Source organism: Punica granatum, chromosome 1 (genome assembly GCF_007655135.1).
Source record: "Punica granatum isolate Tunisia-2019 chromosome 1, ASM765513v2, whole genome shotgun sequence".
NCBI classification, from domain to species: Eukaryota; Viridiplantae; Streptophyta; class Magnoliopsida; order Myrtales; family Lythraceae; genus Punica; species Punica granatum.
Window position 1 is genome coordinate 7,860,127 of NC_045127.1, and position 13,881 is coordinate 7,874,007.

The following is a 13,881-nucleotide window of genomic DNA, read 5'->3' on the forward strand; positions in this document are numbered from 1 at the left end:
TTACTATAATAAAGAGAGAGGCATTTCTTATTTTTGAATTCTTGAAAATATATAAAAAAATGTTAAATGACCTAATTACTCATTTGGAAAAGTAATGAACTATATATATATATATAAGCGGAAGAGTGGAATCGTGAGAGCTCTATCTGAGAACCCTTAGTTCCATGTAAGATGTCATCGATTTGATAACTCTCAGTTTCATGTGAATGGACCTTTCTTTTTTAATTAAATGAGCTTATACTATATTTTATAGGAGTTATATTCAACGAATGTTAAAAATTTGTCTAGATTATTTTCATGTAATAATATATAATAGACTATTTTTGAAAAATTAAAAGTTTCCTTGATAATCGGAAAGAATTCATCGAAATACGAGATATCTTCAAGCTCAATGTGCTAAATTCCCCATAAATATTCGACGAAATTCATTTTATCCATCATCTTTCTATTGCTATTTTTTTTCTAAACACTTATTTATATTACAAGATTATGGTTTCTTCATAAGCATATTGTTCACTTTATAAGTCTAGAGTACGTGTTTGTTTATTATGATCATGGTCTTACTTATGTAGCTGCTTTTTATATATATTTTTATCTATATTCATTTGTAAGTCATATGTATTAATTATCTATTTTATAAAAAAAAGAAATTATCGCGCAACATGCAATCATCAATAATTAAGAAAAATAACTTCGAACTTTTTTGTAATTATACATAACTTTCACTCTCCTTTATTTTTTCTCATTTTTTTCTCTCACCCGTCCACATTTTTCTCCCCACTTTTCTCTCCTATCTCTCTCTCTCATGTGAACTCACTATCTCTCACCACTTAAATCCCTTTTGTTTATTTTTCACAAATTTTTCATTGCTTAAATAAACTAATATGCTTATCAGGATATTACACGTGTTAATTTCATATTATACGGTTCAAAATATGTTTGTCCATCTATACTATTGAAATAGAATAAGTTTACATAGATCTTACGACACACTAATCATACCTATTTTAGTAAATACTGACAAAATTGTGTAAAAGTTAAGATTTTTTCTATCGTTTTATGAGATTAGATTGACATATGGAGTTCCAAAAGAATAATGAACGCTTTTTTCCCTTCAAAGTAGGCTGTAGAGATAGGCAATAGCCATTATATCTAGGTAAAAATCATAGAAACTTAAATAAATGGATTTAGTTATATTACCTATGTTATTTGAATTTTTCTTTGTGTTTTATGTAGTTTCCAAGAATGTAGAACTTTTTCATATAATAAAATAATCACCCTTAATATAAATGTCGATCTCATCAACTTATTTTAACCAACGTCTCCATTTCTTACACCGTGACATGTAAAAAGCTATATAAATAGAATTTTCATTTTGATTATGCGATGACAAATATATAGGATAATTTGTAGTCCCATAGATGCTTTTTAAGAATATTTTATGCAATAAAGAAATCACCATCATGGAAAAAGGAATAGAGAAAGATGAAAGAATAGGTAGCTCGAGTTGATTTTTGTCATCTTTAAAAAAATATCTATCAATCGCTTTCTTTTGGGTGAAATTTTATCAACCACATATAAGAAAAAAAAATCTAAACTTTTAAGTAATTTAGGAAAACAAAAGAAAAAAGAAGAGAGACATACAGAGAATTGGCAGCTCCGTCTCCGACGAGCTTCCGGTGAGCGTCGTGGCGGGATCTCGTGGCCCACAACTCCTGTCTGTATGGACGCAGCTCCGATCGGCACTGCCGTCTGATTTTTCTCAGTGAAATTCTTCAACTCCGACTTCCGTTTGCATTTGGGGTTCATGTCATGGCGGCAGGAGCAGAACACCCATCGTCATCCGGGAGGAGCCGGGTCAGTTCTGGACATGCTCATCTCTTTTCTTAAAAAAAAAAAAATTTTTTTGCCTGAAGCTTTGAAAGCGATTCCGAGGACGAGTGTTAGTTAGTCGGTAATGCTGACGATCCAAGTTGAGTTTTTTTTTTTTTTTTTGTCTTGTGCTTTCTAGATGCCTTAATGAGCAATTCTGAGTTGATCGTTTCTGGGTTGAGTAGAAGAGTGGAGAGTGCTAACTTATCTATTGGCAGTTATGATTTAGGTTTTCATCTTTGCAAATTTTGGTTTAGGCTGGAGCAGACGAACAAATGATTACGCATCAACTTTGCTGGGAAACTGAATTGAATTCTTGGAGCCCGAACGAAGTTCTGCTCTTATCGTCTCTCTGGACGGAATTTCGAAGCAGTCTTCCATGATCAAAAAATGAAAAAAAAGTTATGATATGTGCTGCTTTTCTTCCATGACTTCGCTATGTATGATATGTCTGATGCAGGCAAAGAGAGGGTCTGTCATGGGCGCATTGGACAGGATCAGTGGACTGCTGGGACATTTGACGGACCAGATACTGTCGTACTTGCCCCTCAAGCATTATGTGGTAAGAAGAGCTAGCCTACTCTCAAGCGAGTTCAGATACGCAGGGACTACATCGGACAGGATCAGTGATCTGCCCAGACATTTGACAGACCAGATACTGTCGTGCTTGCCCCTCAAGGATGCTGTGAGAACTAGCGTACTCTCAAGCAAGCGGAGATACACATGGACTACGATCCCAGGACTTGTATTTGATGATAGCTGCAGTGCTCAGTCTCCTTCCGGGACTCTGTCGTCCACATATAGGTTGGTGGACATTGTCGACCGGGTCCTGTCGTCTCACACGGGCACCATAGAAAAGTTTGGGGTCCTTTGTGAAACACTTATAGACATCAGCGATGTGGACCGCTGGCTTTTGCATCTGTGGAGGGCTTCCACGAAAGAACTAAGGCTGAGATTTGTCAATTTGCAAGGATACGAGATGCCCTCTAGTCTTTTCCTTTGCCACGATTTGGTGAACTTGGACCTTGCCTTTTGTTCTTTAAAGCCTCCACCAGCATTTAAAGGCTTCAAGAACATGACAATCTTGAAGCTTTATGTAGTGAAGATGTCCCGATACGAGATTGAAAGTCTCATCAAAGGCTCTCCACTGCTGCAGACATTGATGCTGGCGCCAAATGCTCGTGATATATTTTGTCTCAGTATCGATGCGCCGAATCTTCGACACCTCGAGCTCTTTGGCTGTGGATTAGAAGCAGTCAGTTTTGGTGGCCATCGCTTGACATCACTGATGGTAGCTTCTTTTACATTGCGTTGGTGTGGAGAAAATCAAGATGCAAACCGTAGCTATTTGCTTGAATTCTTTGACCAGCTGCCGCAGATTGAAAGGCTTTCTATTAATAGCTGGTTCCTGAGGGTAATTACTAGTTAAGGCACAGTTGGACTTTAGCCGATCTAATTCATTAATTCTTACATCTTTGAATTGCTTAGCTTGATTGTCTGACTGTGATTTTGGGGTATTATGCTCAAATCCATCTTCATTTATTTACTATTGTCTGCTGCAGTATTTGTCTTTCGGCAAGGTGCCAGAAATCTTACCTGATCCATGCATTCGTCTCCAATGCATCTCCATCAACATGGACATTCGTAGCTTAGCAGAGATAACAACTGTTTTGTGCATCCTAAAGGGTTCTCCAAATCTGAAGGAGCTGCATCTTTCGGTAAGTCTATGATTTCATAAAATTTTTCATTGTTCTGAGAGTAAGATTCCGGTGTATCGACTTATCGCACTGGAGATACAAATCCCAAAGGCGTTGGTTGTCTGTTACCTATCTCCCCATCATGCGATATGGTTATCCTTGGCCGGCAGAATCATTGATCGAATAAATGACATGGAACTTCTTTTGATTTCTCTGAAGGGAAAAGAATTCGATTTCTCTGAAGACAGAGAGCTGAACGGAAACTTCTGGGATGATTACAGTTCACCTTGCTCGTTCGAGAACTTAAAGGTTGTATCACTTATTAGTTTGCCGCATACAAGACAAATCATGGGTTTCATCTGGTTTCTCCTTTCACATTCACCAGCGCTTGAGAGGATGGAGGTTTGGTCTTATCCTAGTCATGGGACAGAGAGCTGCGAGTTGCTGCTACAAGAGTGCGTCCAATTTCCTCGAGCTTCTGCTCGAGCTGATGTTGTTTTCATGGGATGTCTCAAAGCAGCCCCTCGGCAGCTTCCTGTATGGGATTAGACTTTTCAGCTTTGACTGCCCTAAGTAGTGTGCACAGGTTCGACAAGTTCATCCTTATTCTGAGTGCTTTTGGAGCTGCAATGGAGGATCAAATGAGCCTCCATGTGGGCTGAAATCACACAACTGGATCTTAGTGACCGTGTAAATTTGTTCCAACACTGATCACCTCAATCCGTGGCCAGTGGAAGATTCTGGTTTTTGAACTGCTGCAACACAAGGTTGCTGCAGAATCACGAATACGTGTAGCGTCAACCTCATTATTCCTGTTATTGATCAATTAGCTAGTATTGCAAGTCGATACAACTTTCTAAACTATGTTTTTGATGGATTACTTTGTATTGAACTACCGCCGATTGATTGGATTGATAAGATACTGATGCGTGATGTTAGCGCTCAATAACTCAGGACATTTGAGTTTTCACATGACATGACACGATCCATTTGATGATCAACAGCGGAGACCATGCTCATTTTATTCCACATAAGGGGAAAAAAAGTGAGACATCTTAATGAATTTCTAATTGTCTTTTGATTTCCATGTGGATTGAGGAAAAAAAGAAAAAAATAGTGTGCCTTCGGAAATTCTCGGAGAGGCCTTCCTCTGTTGGCAGCTCCCTCGACCTCTGTCTCCGATGAGCTTCAAGCGAGCGTTGCTGCGAGATCTCATGGCCCACAGCTCCGACCGGCACGGGCGTTTGACTTTTCTTCCCCCGCCAATTGATTAATTCACTTCGGTTGATTTTCTGCACTGAAATTCTGCAACTCCCACTTCTGTTTACATCCGGCATTCATGGCTGCAGGAACAGAACATCCATCATCCGGGAGGAACTGGGTATGTTCCAGACCTGCTCCTCTCTTTTATAATATGAAAATCCTTTTTCTTATGTTGGTCAGTAATGCCGACCAAAGTTGAGCTTTTTCTCGCAATGGTGCTTTCGGCTTGTGCATATGATGTCTTAATGAGGAATCCCGAGTCAATCATTTCTGGGTTGAGTAGAAAAGCCCTAATCTATTGACAGTTTGATTAAGGTTTTCATCTTGTATGTGTCTAGGAGCAGAGTAACAAACGAATACGCACTTACTCTACTGGAAACTGGACTAAGGCGCATAATATCTGATATATTAAGGGAAGAAGAACTGTATCCCGTTTCTTCTGCCTCTGTTTGGAAGATGTTTCTTCCTGTTGTAAAGACAAAAACATGGGTCTATACTAAAGCTCTGTGATTTGTTCGAACTGCTTTCATCAATTCCAGGCGAGGAGAAGAGACAGCAAACCTTCATTAGAAGAGGAAGACCAAGACAGGATCAGCTGTTTACCTTTGGATTTAATAGAAATGATCTTGCGTCGGTTGCCGCTCTGGGAAGCTGTGAGAACTAGCGTCTTGTCAAGGAGGTGGAGATATGCATGGACGACTCTCATGGAGATAGTCCTTGATGAAAGCTGCGCTCCCTCACCCTCCCAATACAAATCCGTTACTGATAGGCTAGTGAAAATTATTGACAACATTCTCTCGCTTCACCGGGGTCCAATGGAGAAGTTTGTGCTCTCTCATGGACAGCTTTAAAGCACCAGTGATGTTGGCCGCTGGATCCTGTACCTTTCATGGCTCTCTGTGACTGACTTGACCCTTTGCTTTGAGTATGACGAACCGTTAGGCAAGATACCCCCCTCTCTGTTTCATTGCCAGGATTTGGTGAAGTTTGATCTCTCGTATTGTTCACTTGAACTGCCTCCCGCATTCCAAGGGTTCAAAAATCTGGAAACCGTGGAGCTTTCCAAAGTTGACTTGACTCAAGAATCACTTGAGAACTTAATCTCTAGTTGCCCTCAATTGCGTGAACTGAAATTGTATCTAGATAATGATGCTATACATCTCACCGTTGATGCACCCAATCTTCAGGAACTTGAGATCGACGGTTCATTAGGAGAGATTAGCTTTGGCTGCAATTCTTTGGCACGAGTAAGAATAGACTTATGTAATATGGAGTACAAGTGTACAACCATGCTCAAGCCAATGAACCTGCAATCTGGAGAAATTCTTCGAAAATCTACTGCTCATCTCCGCCTTCCACATTGAGGAAGAGGCACTTAACGTACGGTTACTTATCTGAGAGTTATTTGGAATTGGTTCTACTATGGCTCATTGCTTTTTGAATTATGAATGGATATTTTACAGTCTGAATTTATCTTATTAATATTATGGAAATGACAATCATCAAATATTCCTGGCGACGTGTATGATGAGCCTAATAATTGTTCTTTTTTGTTCTTATGGACATAAGTGTTTCGCATGACTTTCATCTTCTCTTTTAATTACTGCAGTATTTATCAATTGGTAAGGTGCCAGCTGTGTTGTCCAATTCTCAGTCTGAAGTGCGCTGCCATATGCACAGACCTGCACAATAGGAGGCATGTTCTAACTATGCTTTACCTCCTAAGGAGTTCCCCCTGCCTTGAGCAGACGGTTTTCAAAGTTGTAAGTTTATAGTTTTCCGAACTATACTTCCGAACTATATATCTATTTGCTTTTGGAGAATGGTTCTATTCTTTTCGGTTCTTTTCTTTTCCTGGTGTGAACAATGCGAAAAAACACACATGTATATAAGAAAAAGAAGATGTTTATGTATATACTCCATAATGAATAATCTCCCAATTAGTATTTATCTGGTCTTTGTATGATGAAAGCTTCTTTCAAATGCATGATTTTGATGAATGAAGACACCGACATGTTTCCAAAAAAAGCTTCTTTCAAATCCCATGCAGTTTTCAGAAGATGAATTGGCCGATGAGGATAAAATCGAAGACTGTAGCGAAATATACAGTTCTCAGTTCTCCTGCTCTATTGGGTGATTGTGGTCTGTCCATGTTCGGTTTTCTGGATGGCCTGTGGAAATGAACTTTCTTAAATTTTTGCCTGTCAACTCGCCAGTGTTGGAAAAAATGGAAGTTACAGTTTACTGTTCAGTTTCTGGTCCTAGTGCAGCCGACAAGCTGTTGGCAGAGCTGGAGGCTGGAGCAGTCCCAAAGAGCTTCTGTTCAAGCAGAGATCGCAGTCAGAATGGGATGGTGATGGTAAACTTGCTAGCTAGGTTTTGCATTCTGGATTGAGTTTGATCAATTGGCCCGGTTGAGAACGGTACTGCTACTGGAGTTCTGTGTATATGTCTGTAGGCAAAGACCCGTTCTTTTTTTTTGAACTTTAGTCTTCTTGTGCACAATCTAGGCTAAAAGTTGTATCAGGATAGTTGAGGATTGTTAAAGGATGATGATTTGCCAGTCACATTCATCCTTTTTCTTTTTCAAAACAAATGAGGTTCATGGAACAACTCCCCCGAACCTTACATTTGAAAATCAGTGCCTCACAATCACTTCCCAAGGTCAGTCTGTCATCAAGAACAAACTAGTGAACCTAATGGATCATGTTATCTTTCTGCATACTGGCCAATCTACAAGTTTAAGCTCCCCCATAGAGACCTTACCGGAATCACCGATACCGAAAAGTGGATCCTTCACCTCTCCCAGAGCCCTATCAGAGATTTCGTGCTTGAGGTATGGAAGGGGTGAAGGTGCAAGTTGCATTCTTGCCAGGATTTGATACACTTGAGCTCCAGTTGTTTTCTGAGACCTCCCACAGCAGCTTTGTGCCTAAGGGGATGTTAATATAATAAGAAGAGGATGGAGGTTTGTTCTTTATCCTGGTCGTGGGACAGAGAGCTGTGAGTTGCTAAAAGAACACGTCCAATTTCCACGAGCTTCGGATCGAGCTGATGTTGTTTTCCTGGGAAATATTGCTGCAATGGATGATCAATCAGCCTCCATGTGAACTATGTCAGCGGATTAAATCTGAAAGCGTTATTTCATTCTGATACCGACCGCCTCAGTGCGTAGACAATAGCAAGATTAAGGTGCTTGTTTTAGCCATGAATTTCCTGCAGTATCAATTTATCATGAATCTGTGGGACATAAACCTCGCCGTTTCTATCACTGGATGAGCTAGTATTGCAAGTCGTTATGACTCTTAAAAGATGTTGGTCGATCGTTGAACTACCTCCATTTGATTGGATCGATAAGATCATGTGTGGTGCTCATTTGCTCGGGTTCTTTCGGTCCGATGGCTTCTGATTACCTTTTCTTGCTGAAATTATCACACTGATGCATCTGGTTAGCAGTCAATATCTGACGGAATTCAAGTTTTCGCATGACATAACACGATCGATTTGGTGATCAGCATCATGTTCCGTTAATTACCAGTACAAGCATAATGAAGGATCCAAAGTGCCTTCTGCATATCTAATTCCGGGTTACATTCACTCTCATCCGAAAAAGGTGAAAATACAGGGTTGTAATCGAGCCAAGCCAAGCCCAAATATGGGATGCTCCAGCTGAACTCGATCATTTATGAGCTTGATCTCGTGCGTGGCTCTTGATAAAAAGCGGCTCTAGATAGGCTCGGGCTCAAATGAAGCAAACGAGCTCTGGTTCGACTAAGGTCGAACTTGAGCTTGTATTGGCTCGATTTAGCTCGAGCCCTTTCAGCATGGTAGTACATGGCTCATTTGACTAGTAAGCCTGGCTCGAGTTCGTCGCAGAATTGTGTTCTTGTTGAGTCCAGCTCAAATCGTTTGTGAATAAGCTTAGCTCGGTTACACTGCAGTGAAATCAAAGTGAGACATTTTATAAAGTAATGAATTTCAAATTACCAATGTCGGCTGATTGGAACGGTTCGACGCTTGTTCCGTTTAAACAACATCTCGATTTCGAGTCTTTGTAAATGCAGAAAATTCACGCCGTGAGAGCTTTGTCCTTTAGTAGGCCGACCTTATTCAACTGTATTAATTGAAATCTAATTAAGCTTCTGAATACCATAGTTCACGCCGAAAAAAAATGAATTTCTAAATTAGTCATCTATTAGTAATTATACTACAAAATGTGTTGGTTGTATAACCTTCACTTTTCCTTTTTCCTTGAATTCTCCCAAATTAGAGGAGTGGGATCCACCCGCGGACCACCCACCCCCCGCGATTGAGATCACAGGTGAGATCTGTTCCGATAATAATTCTATTAATTAAGAGCCCTTTTATAATAGGTACAATGGTAATTTCAAATATTAATTACCCTCTTCCACTCTCCACTTTTCTTTATAATTTTTTTCTTCTATCTCATACCCACTTTTCTTTTAACAAATGATAAAGCTCGTTTTGTAATTATTTTAACTTATAAATAATAAAAATATGAAATTATGGAATCATATATCAGCATGTACATTTACACACACACACACAGACACACAGACACACACACACACATATATATATATTGATTACAATGGAACAAAGTAGCCGTAGTAGTAGTGCGGTTGTGCTCTTCTTGTTCTTGAAAGGAAACAGTAGCGGGTGATCGCTTGCTAACACGACAGCGCGAAGGAGTCAACTTTCTCATTCCCCATCTTTCAACAATTATTGGCGTTTTACTTATTTTCCTCCTCGGTGCTTCATGGGAAGAAAAGCCTCAATCTTTGGTGCTGTCTCCGATGATTCTTGCTTGTCATTGCGAACCCTTTAAAGGGTAATCGCATTTGCAGAAGAATAGGGGAGTAATTGTTTATGTGCGGCAGCACGCTGTGGAGCTGATGCGCGAGTCAAGGAAGGATAGGATTGTGGTACGACAGTTGAAATCCGTGCGTTTGGTTGAAGGCGTGGGTAATCTTGGAGTGACCGATTCTTGCCGGTGAGCAGTCTGATCCCTTCAGTTTTTCAATCTTGGAGACGTGGGTAATCTTGGAGCGACCGATTCTTGGCGACCTGATACGAGTCTGAGCTGAGATGGCGGTGGCGAGGTTGGATGCCTTGGTCGGACATACATCCTCTGTAAGTTTGCACACCCTTTTCGTTTACTCGGCCTCCTCCTTAAGGTCTGCCATTTATGTTATGGTAAACAATAGGAAAGTAGTCAGATGATGCTTTCATGAGACTTGGCAAGTCCATTGCTTTCTGTGTACATAACCCAACCACTCATGAATAGCACAATCTTTTTGCTTAGAATTGTCTATGATCTGTAATTGCAAGTAAGGAAAGTAATTTAGAACTTCGATGTCTTCTCCTGCTTTTGTGTTCTTTAGGTACTTGAATAGATAACTGATGCCGTCATGTTTAAAAGTCAATCGAGAGGATGATAAAAACTATGTTTTCTTGGTAAAGGAAGTGTAGTCAAACAACTTCTACAGTATATCTGTCATTTTCCTGTGGCTCAATTTCATTTGTTATTGTATTAAAGGCTGATTGATTTCTTACTATGCAAGGGGAATAAACGGGCCCGAATGACATCTCAAACGGAGGACAAGGCAGACAGACTAAGCGAATTGCCTGAGCATTTAATAGATCATATTCTCTCGCTCTTGCCTATCAAGGATGCAGTCAAAACTAGTATGTTATCAAGAAAATGGAGGTACAGATGGACTACACTACCTGAACTCGTATTTGATGATCTCTGCGCTCCTACTTCTTCTGATGCTCAATCATCAAATTCTGTGTTGGGGAAGATCATCAACGATGTTTTATTAATTCACACGGGCCCAGTACGTAAGTTTGTGATCTCTCACAAGAAATTCCATGCTGATGCCGAGATTGGTCGCTGGCTTTATTATTTATCGAGGGTTTCCCTCAAAGTACTAGTCCTAAATTTCTCAGTGGGCCATTGTTGCAAGACACTTTCTAGCCTATTCTCCTGTCAGCATTTAGTTAATCTGAAACTCTCCCGCTGTTCTGTGAATCTTCCATCTACATTTGGAGGATTCAAGCATCTGAAAAGGATGGAGCTTTCCCTTTGTTCCCTGTCGCAAGATGGGCTTGAGAGGCTGATCATGAGCTGCCCTTTGCTGGAGAAGATGATCTTGAAAAGTGTGGATTGGCATATCAGTCGGCTCCATATTACTGCGCCAAAACTTCGTTGCCTTATACTTATTGGAACTTTTAACTTAAAGGATGTGAGGTTTGGAGCCAACCGTTTGACTGAAGTAGGCGTCTGTTTTCCAAAGGACATCAATGAATCTGGGCGAGGTTATGTTAATCAAAGCTACAGCAATTTGGTCGACTTTTTTGATCAGCTGCCACTTATTGCTGTACTTCAAGTTCGGAACTTGCTGAAGGTATGAGTATGTAATTGATTCTTCAACTTAAATTAGTTTGATGCATCTCTATCTATCTGATTATAAATAAATCCCTGTTTTGGCAAGTGGAGTGGTAAAATTAGTGGACTGAGTCACAAAGATATGTCTTAAGTTTCCCCTGATTTAGATTGATATGTATCAATGGGGCCGCCCACAGTCGCTTCATGAAACCAACTAGATTAAATGGCTTCATTATAATCTATGGTTTGTAATATGTGAAGCATGACATTTCTCCAATTTTGAGTATGTTTTCTAATAATTGACTAATTATACCATTCCATATTTTTCACAGTGCTGGTCTTGTGGTGATATGCCTGAGAAGTTGCCTAGTCCATGCCTTTATCTCAGAACCCTCAGAGTATACGTTGACTTTGGCAGTGAGAAGGAGATCTCAATCGTTCTGTGCCTCCTAAGAAGTTGCCCGGAATTACGTGGATTACAACTTAAAGTAAGTCTATAGGCCCCGGCGTCTTTGTTTTTCTCCATGCATTTTTGAAGTGGTCTATTTCGTTCTATTCCTTTCTACTGCATGTGGTTGGTTGCTCGTATCAGCAGCAAAATCCACCACTATCTCTATCACTATGCAAAACGTTTTGCTTTGATTATGAGATCCTCTATAATTATGTGCAGGCTTGTCCATCCAGCGGACAGAGAAATGCTGATGCAGGATATGGCTTCTGGGAACGCCACCGTTCACCTCATCCGTTGCTGCAATTACGGGCGGTGGCAATTTTTGGGATTTCAGGCTCTAGGTTGGAGCTGGGACTCATTAGGTTTGTACTAGGGAATTCTCCGTTGTTGAAAAAGATGTTCATTGTAGGGCCAGTTCCTTCCACGTCCCAGTTGCTAAAAGACTTGTTGCAGATCGAGAGAGCCTCGCCTCACGCCCAAGTCGTAGATCTAGATGCTAAGGACATTATTCCAGACAAGTTTTTCAGGACATTCTTGTCCCTGCATGAAGACTAGTATCTCAATACTTAGGGTCTCTTTTAACTTCGTTACTTTAATTGAAGCAAGGTATAAGCTACTCTCATACGCTTCAGCAAATTAAGATCATATCACTCACTGAATTTTTCCTCTCTTCTTTATCCTTGAATCGTTTGGACTCCAATGATATATTGACCATAAGTTCTGATGAAATTCCAAGCTTGATCCAACTCCTCCATGAATGAAGGTTTGCAGCGTTAGGCACGTTCTAACTTCCCTATGGCTCTTTAGGAATATCTGGGGACCCGTATATGCAGAAGCTGAAGATGTACTAGTGTTTTCTTCATTTTCTTTCCGCTATAACACTATTCGGTTTGAGAGGTTGCACCACTACATATGGAAGCTTCCTGCAGTAAATTGTTAGATTATATCTAACATTGTGTGTCATTTCAGCATATTTAACAAGTTCGCTTGCTCTCGTTAATCACGAACAACCATGGAAGGAAGACAAAGTTCATTGAGAAGAATAGATGTCTGCCTACAGATGTTCACAACTTCAGTAGGACCACAGCCAAAAACTAGAGAGCATTTGCATAGCCAAGCCATTTCCAATTGTAAAGCTAGGAGCATTCTAGCTCAGACTGGGCGATGACCTCTGCTCGAATGGAAGCTTTCCTGAGACTGCTCCAGCCTCCCTAGCTCTATACCACTGGAATCAGCTTAGCTATGCAATTGCTCTGTGTCTAGGTTGTCTTTGTGGTTCAGTTTTTCCTAAGCAATTTGTGCTAGCTAAAGAAGATACTCCTACTATCCGATTGGTTGTGTACTTGTCTCTAGGCAAACACATTTTCGTTTTCTCGAACTCTTGTCTTCCTTCGGCAGTTGTTTATGATCAACAAGATCACACTTGTAAAATATACTGAAGATCTTTAACACCCTCCATCACGACGGAAAAATTCACCTTAAGAATTTCTATGGAGTCCATGCCGTTACATGGCATTCCAAGAGGTCATAAAAAGACGTGCCTTCAAGAACTTCTTAATTTCAGTTATTAGAGGTTAGCAACTAATTAGAATTCGACAGGCCTACATCCTATGATATCCATAAAATTAATTGCATTAGTTTTTAACCACATTATATAAGTATTCCGTCGGATTATCCTGAGAGGGCAAGAGAACAAATTACGGCTAGAAGCATAAATTTCCAAGCCCACTTGAATATGCCAATATATTATGAGGTATCGAACATCACGGATGCTTGGAACATGTGAGAATCGGCACGTTTATAATATTTGCACAGTCGCACTCGATGGAGATGGCATAATAGGACTAAAGTGTAATTAACTAGAAGAATCTAGAAGAAAAGGAAGAAAGGGAAAAATCTAGGGGAGATAATGGAATATCATGGAAGTTAGTTAGATGTATATGGCGGTGAGATTAATCGCCAATCACCCTTATAAATAGGAGACAAGTCTTGTGCGTATACATACCAAGAGTGAAACCAATATCCTCGAGATTAATAGAAGTTATTTATTTGCCCCAACAAGCCCGAACCGAAATATTACCTAATTAACTTTCAGTGATCACCTACAAGAGGTACCCGAGCACCTACATGCAATATTAAGTTGATGAGCTTTCTAAAAGAGTGTTGGATTCATAGTGATGAAATTG

At 40.1% G+C, this 13,881-nt stretch overlaps 3 protein-coding genes across 7 annotated transcripts; all 3 read left to right on the forward strand.

The window, feature by feature from the left end:
- The first annotated feature begins 1,595 nt into the window (after nt 1-1,595).
- On the forward strand, nt 1,596-4,489 carry LOC116212911 (F-box/FBD/LRR-repeat protein At1g13570-like). Of its 4 annotated transcripts, XM_031547683.1 has the most exons (5): nt 1,596-1,857; nt 2,130-3,286; nt 3,435-3,590; nt 3,789-3,878; nt 3,955-4,489. In XM_031547683.1, the coding sequence occupies exons 2-5, from the start codon at nt 2,282-2,284 to the stop codon at nt 4,144-4,146; spliced, it is 1,443 nt and encodes a 480-aa protein (XP_031403543.1). In that variant the 5' UTR covers nt 1,596-1,857; nt 2,130-2,281; the 3' UTR covers nt 4,147-4,489. The 4 variants fall into 4 exon arrangements, with proteins under 4 accessions (XP_031403543.1, XP_031403521.1, XP_031403536.1 ...); XM_031547661.1 differs by having other exon boundaries at nt 1,597-1,857; nt 3,789-4,489; XM_031547676.1 differs by having other exon boundaries at nt 1,597-1,857; nt 2,333-3,286; nt 3,789-4,489.
- A 291-nt stretch (nt 4,490-4,780) lies between these two features.
- Nucleotides 4,781-7,470, forward strand: LOC116212953 (F-box/FBD/LRR-repeat protein At1g13570-like). Of its 2 annotated transcripts, XR_004157974.1 has the most exons (3): nt 4,809-4,950; nt 5,171-6,212; nt 6,442-7,470. XR_004157974.1 is itself a non-coding variant. In XM_031547722.1 (2 exons), exons 1-2 carry the CDS (start codon nt 4,909-4,911, stop codon nt 5,681-5,683), a joined length of 354 nt encoding a protein of 117 aa, XP_031403582.1. In that variant the 5' UTR covers nt 4,781-4,908; the 3' UTR covers nt 5,684-6,007. The 2 variants fall into 2 exon arrangements, 1 of the variants encoding a protein (XP_031403582.1); XM_031547722.1 differs by lacking the exon at nt 6,442-7,470 and having other exon boundaries at nt 4,781-4,950; nt 5,372-6,007.
- Nucleotides 7,471-9,398: 1,928 nt separating this feature from the next.
- Nucleotides 9,399-12,424, forward strand: LOC116192006 (F-box/FBD/LRR-repeat protein At1g13570-like). The gene is made up of 4 exons (XM_031520391.1): nt 9,399-9,986; nt 10,418-11,263; nt 11,577-11,732; nt 11,915-12,424. Exons 1-4 carry the CDS (start codon nt 9,942-9,944, stop codon nt 12,248-12,250), a joined length of 1,383 nt encoding a protein of 460 aa, XP_031376251.1. The 5' UTR covers nt 9,399-9,941; the 3' UTR covers nt 12,251-12,424.
- The last annotated feature ends 1,457 nt before the right edge of the window (nt 12,425-13,881 follow it).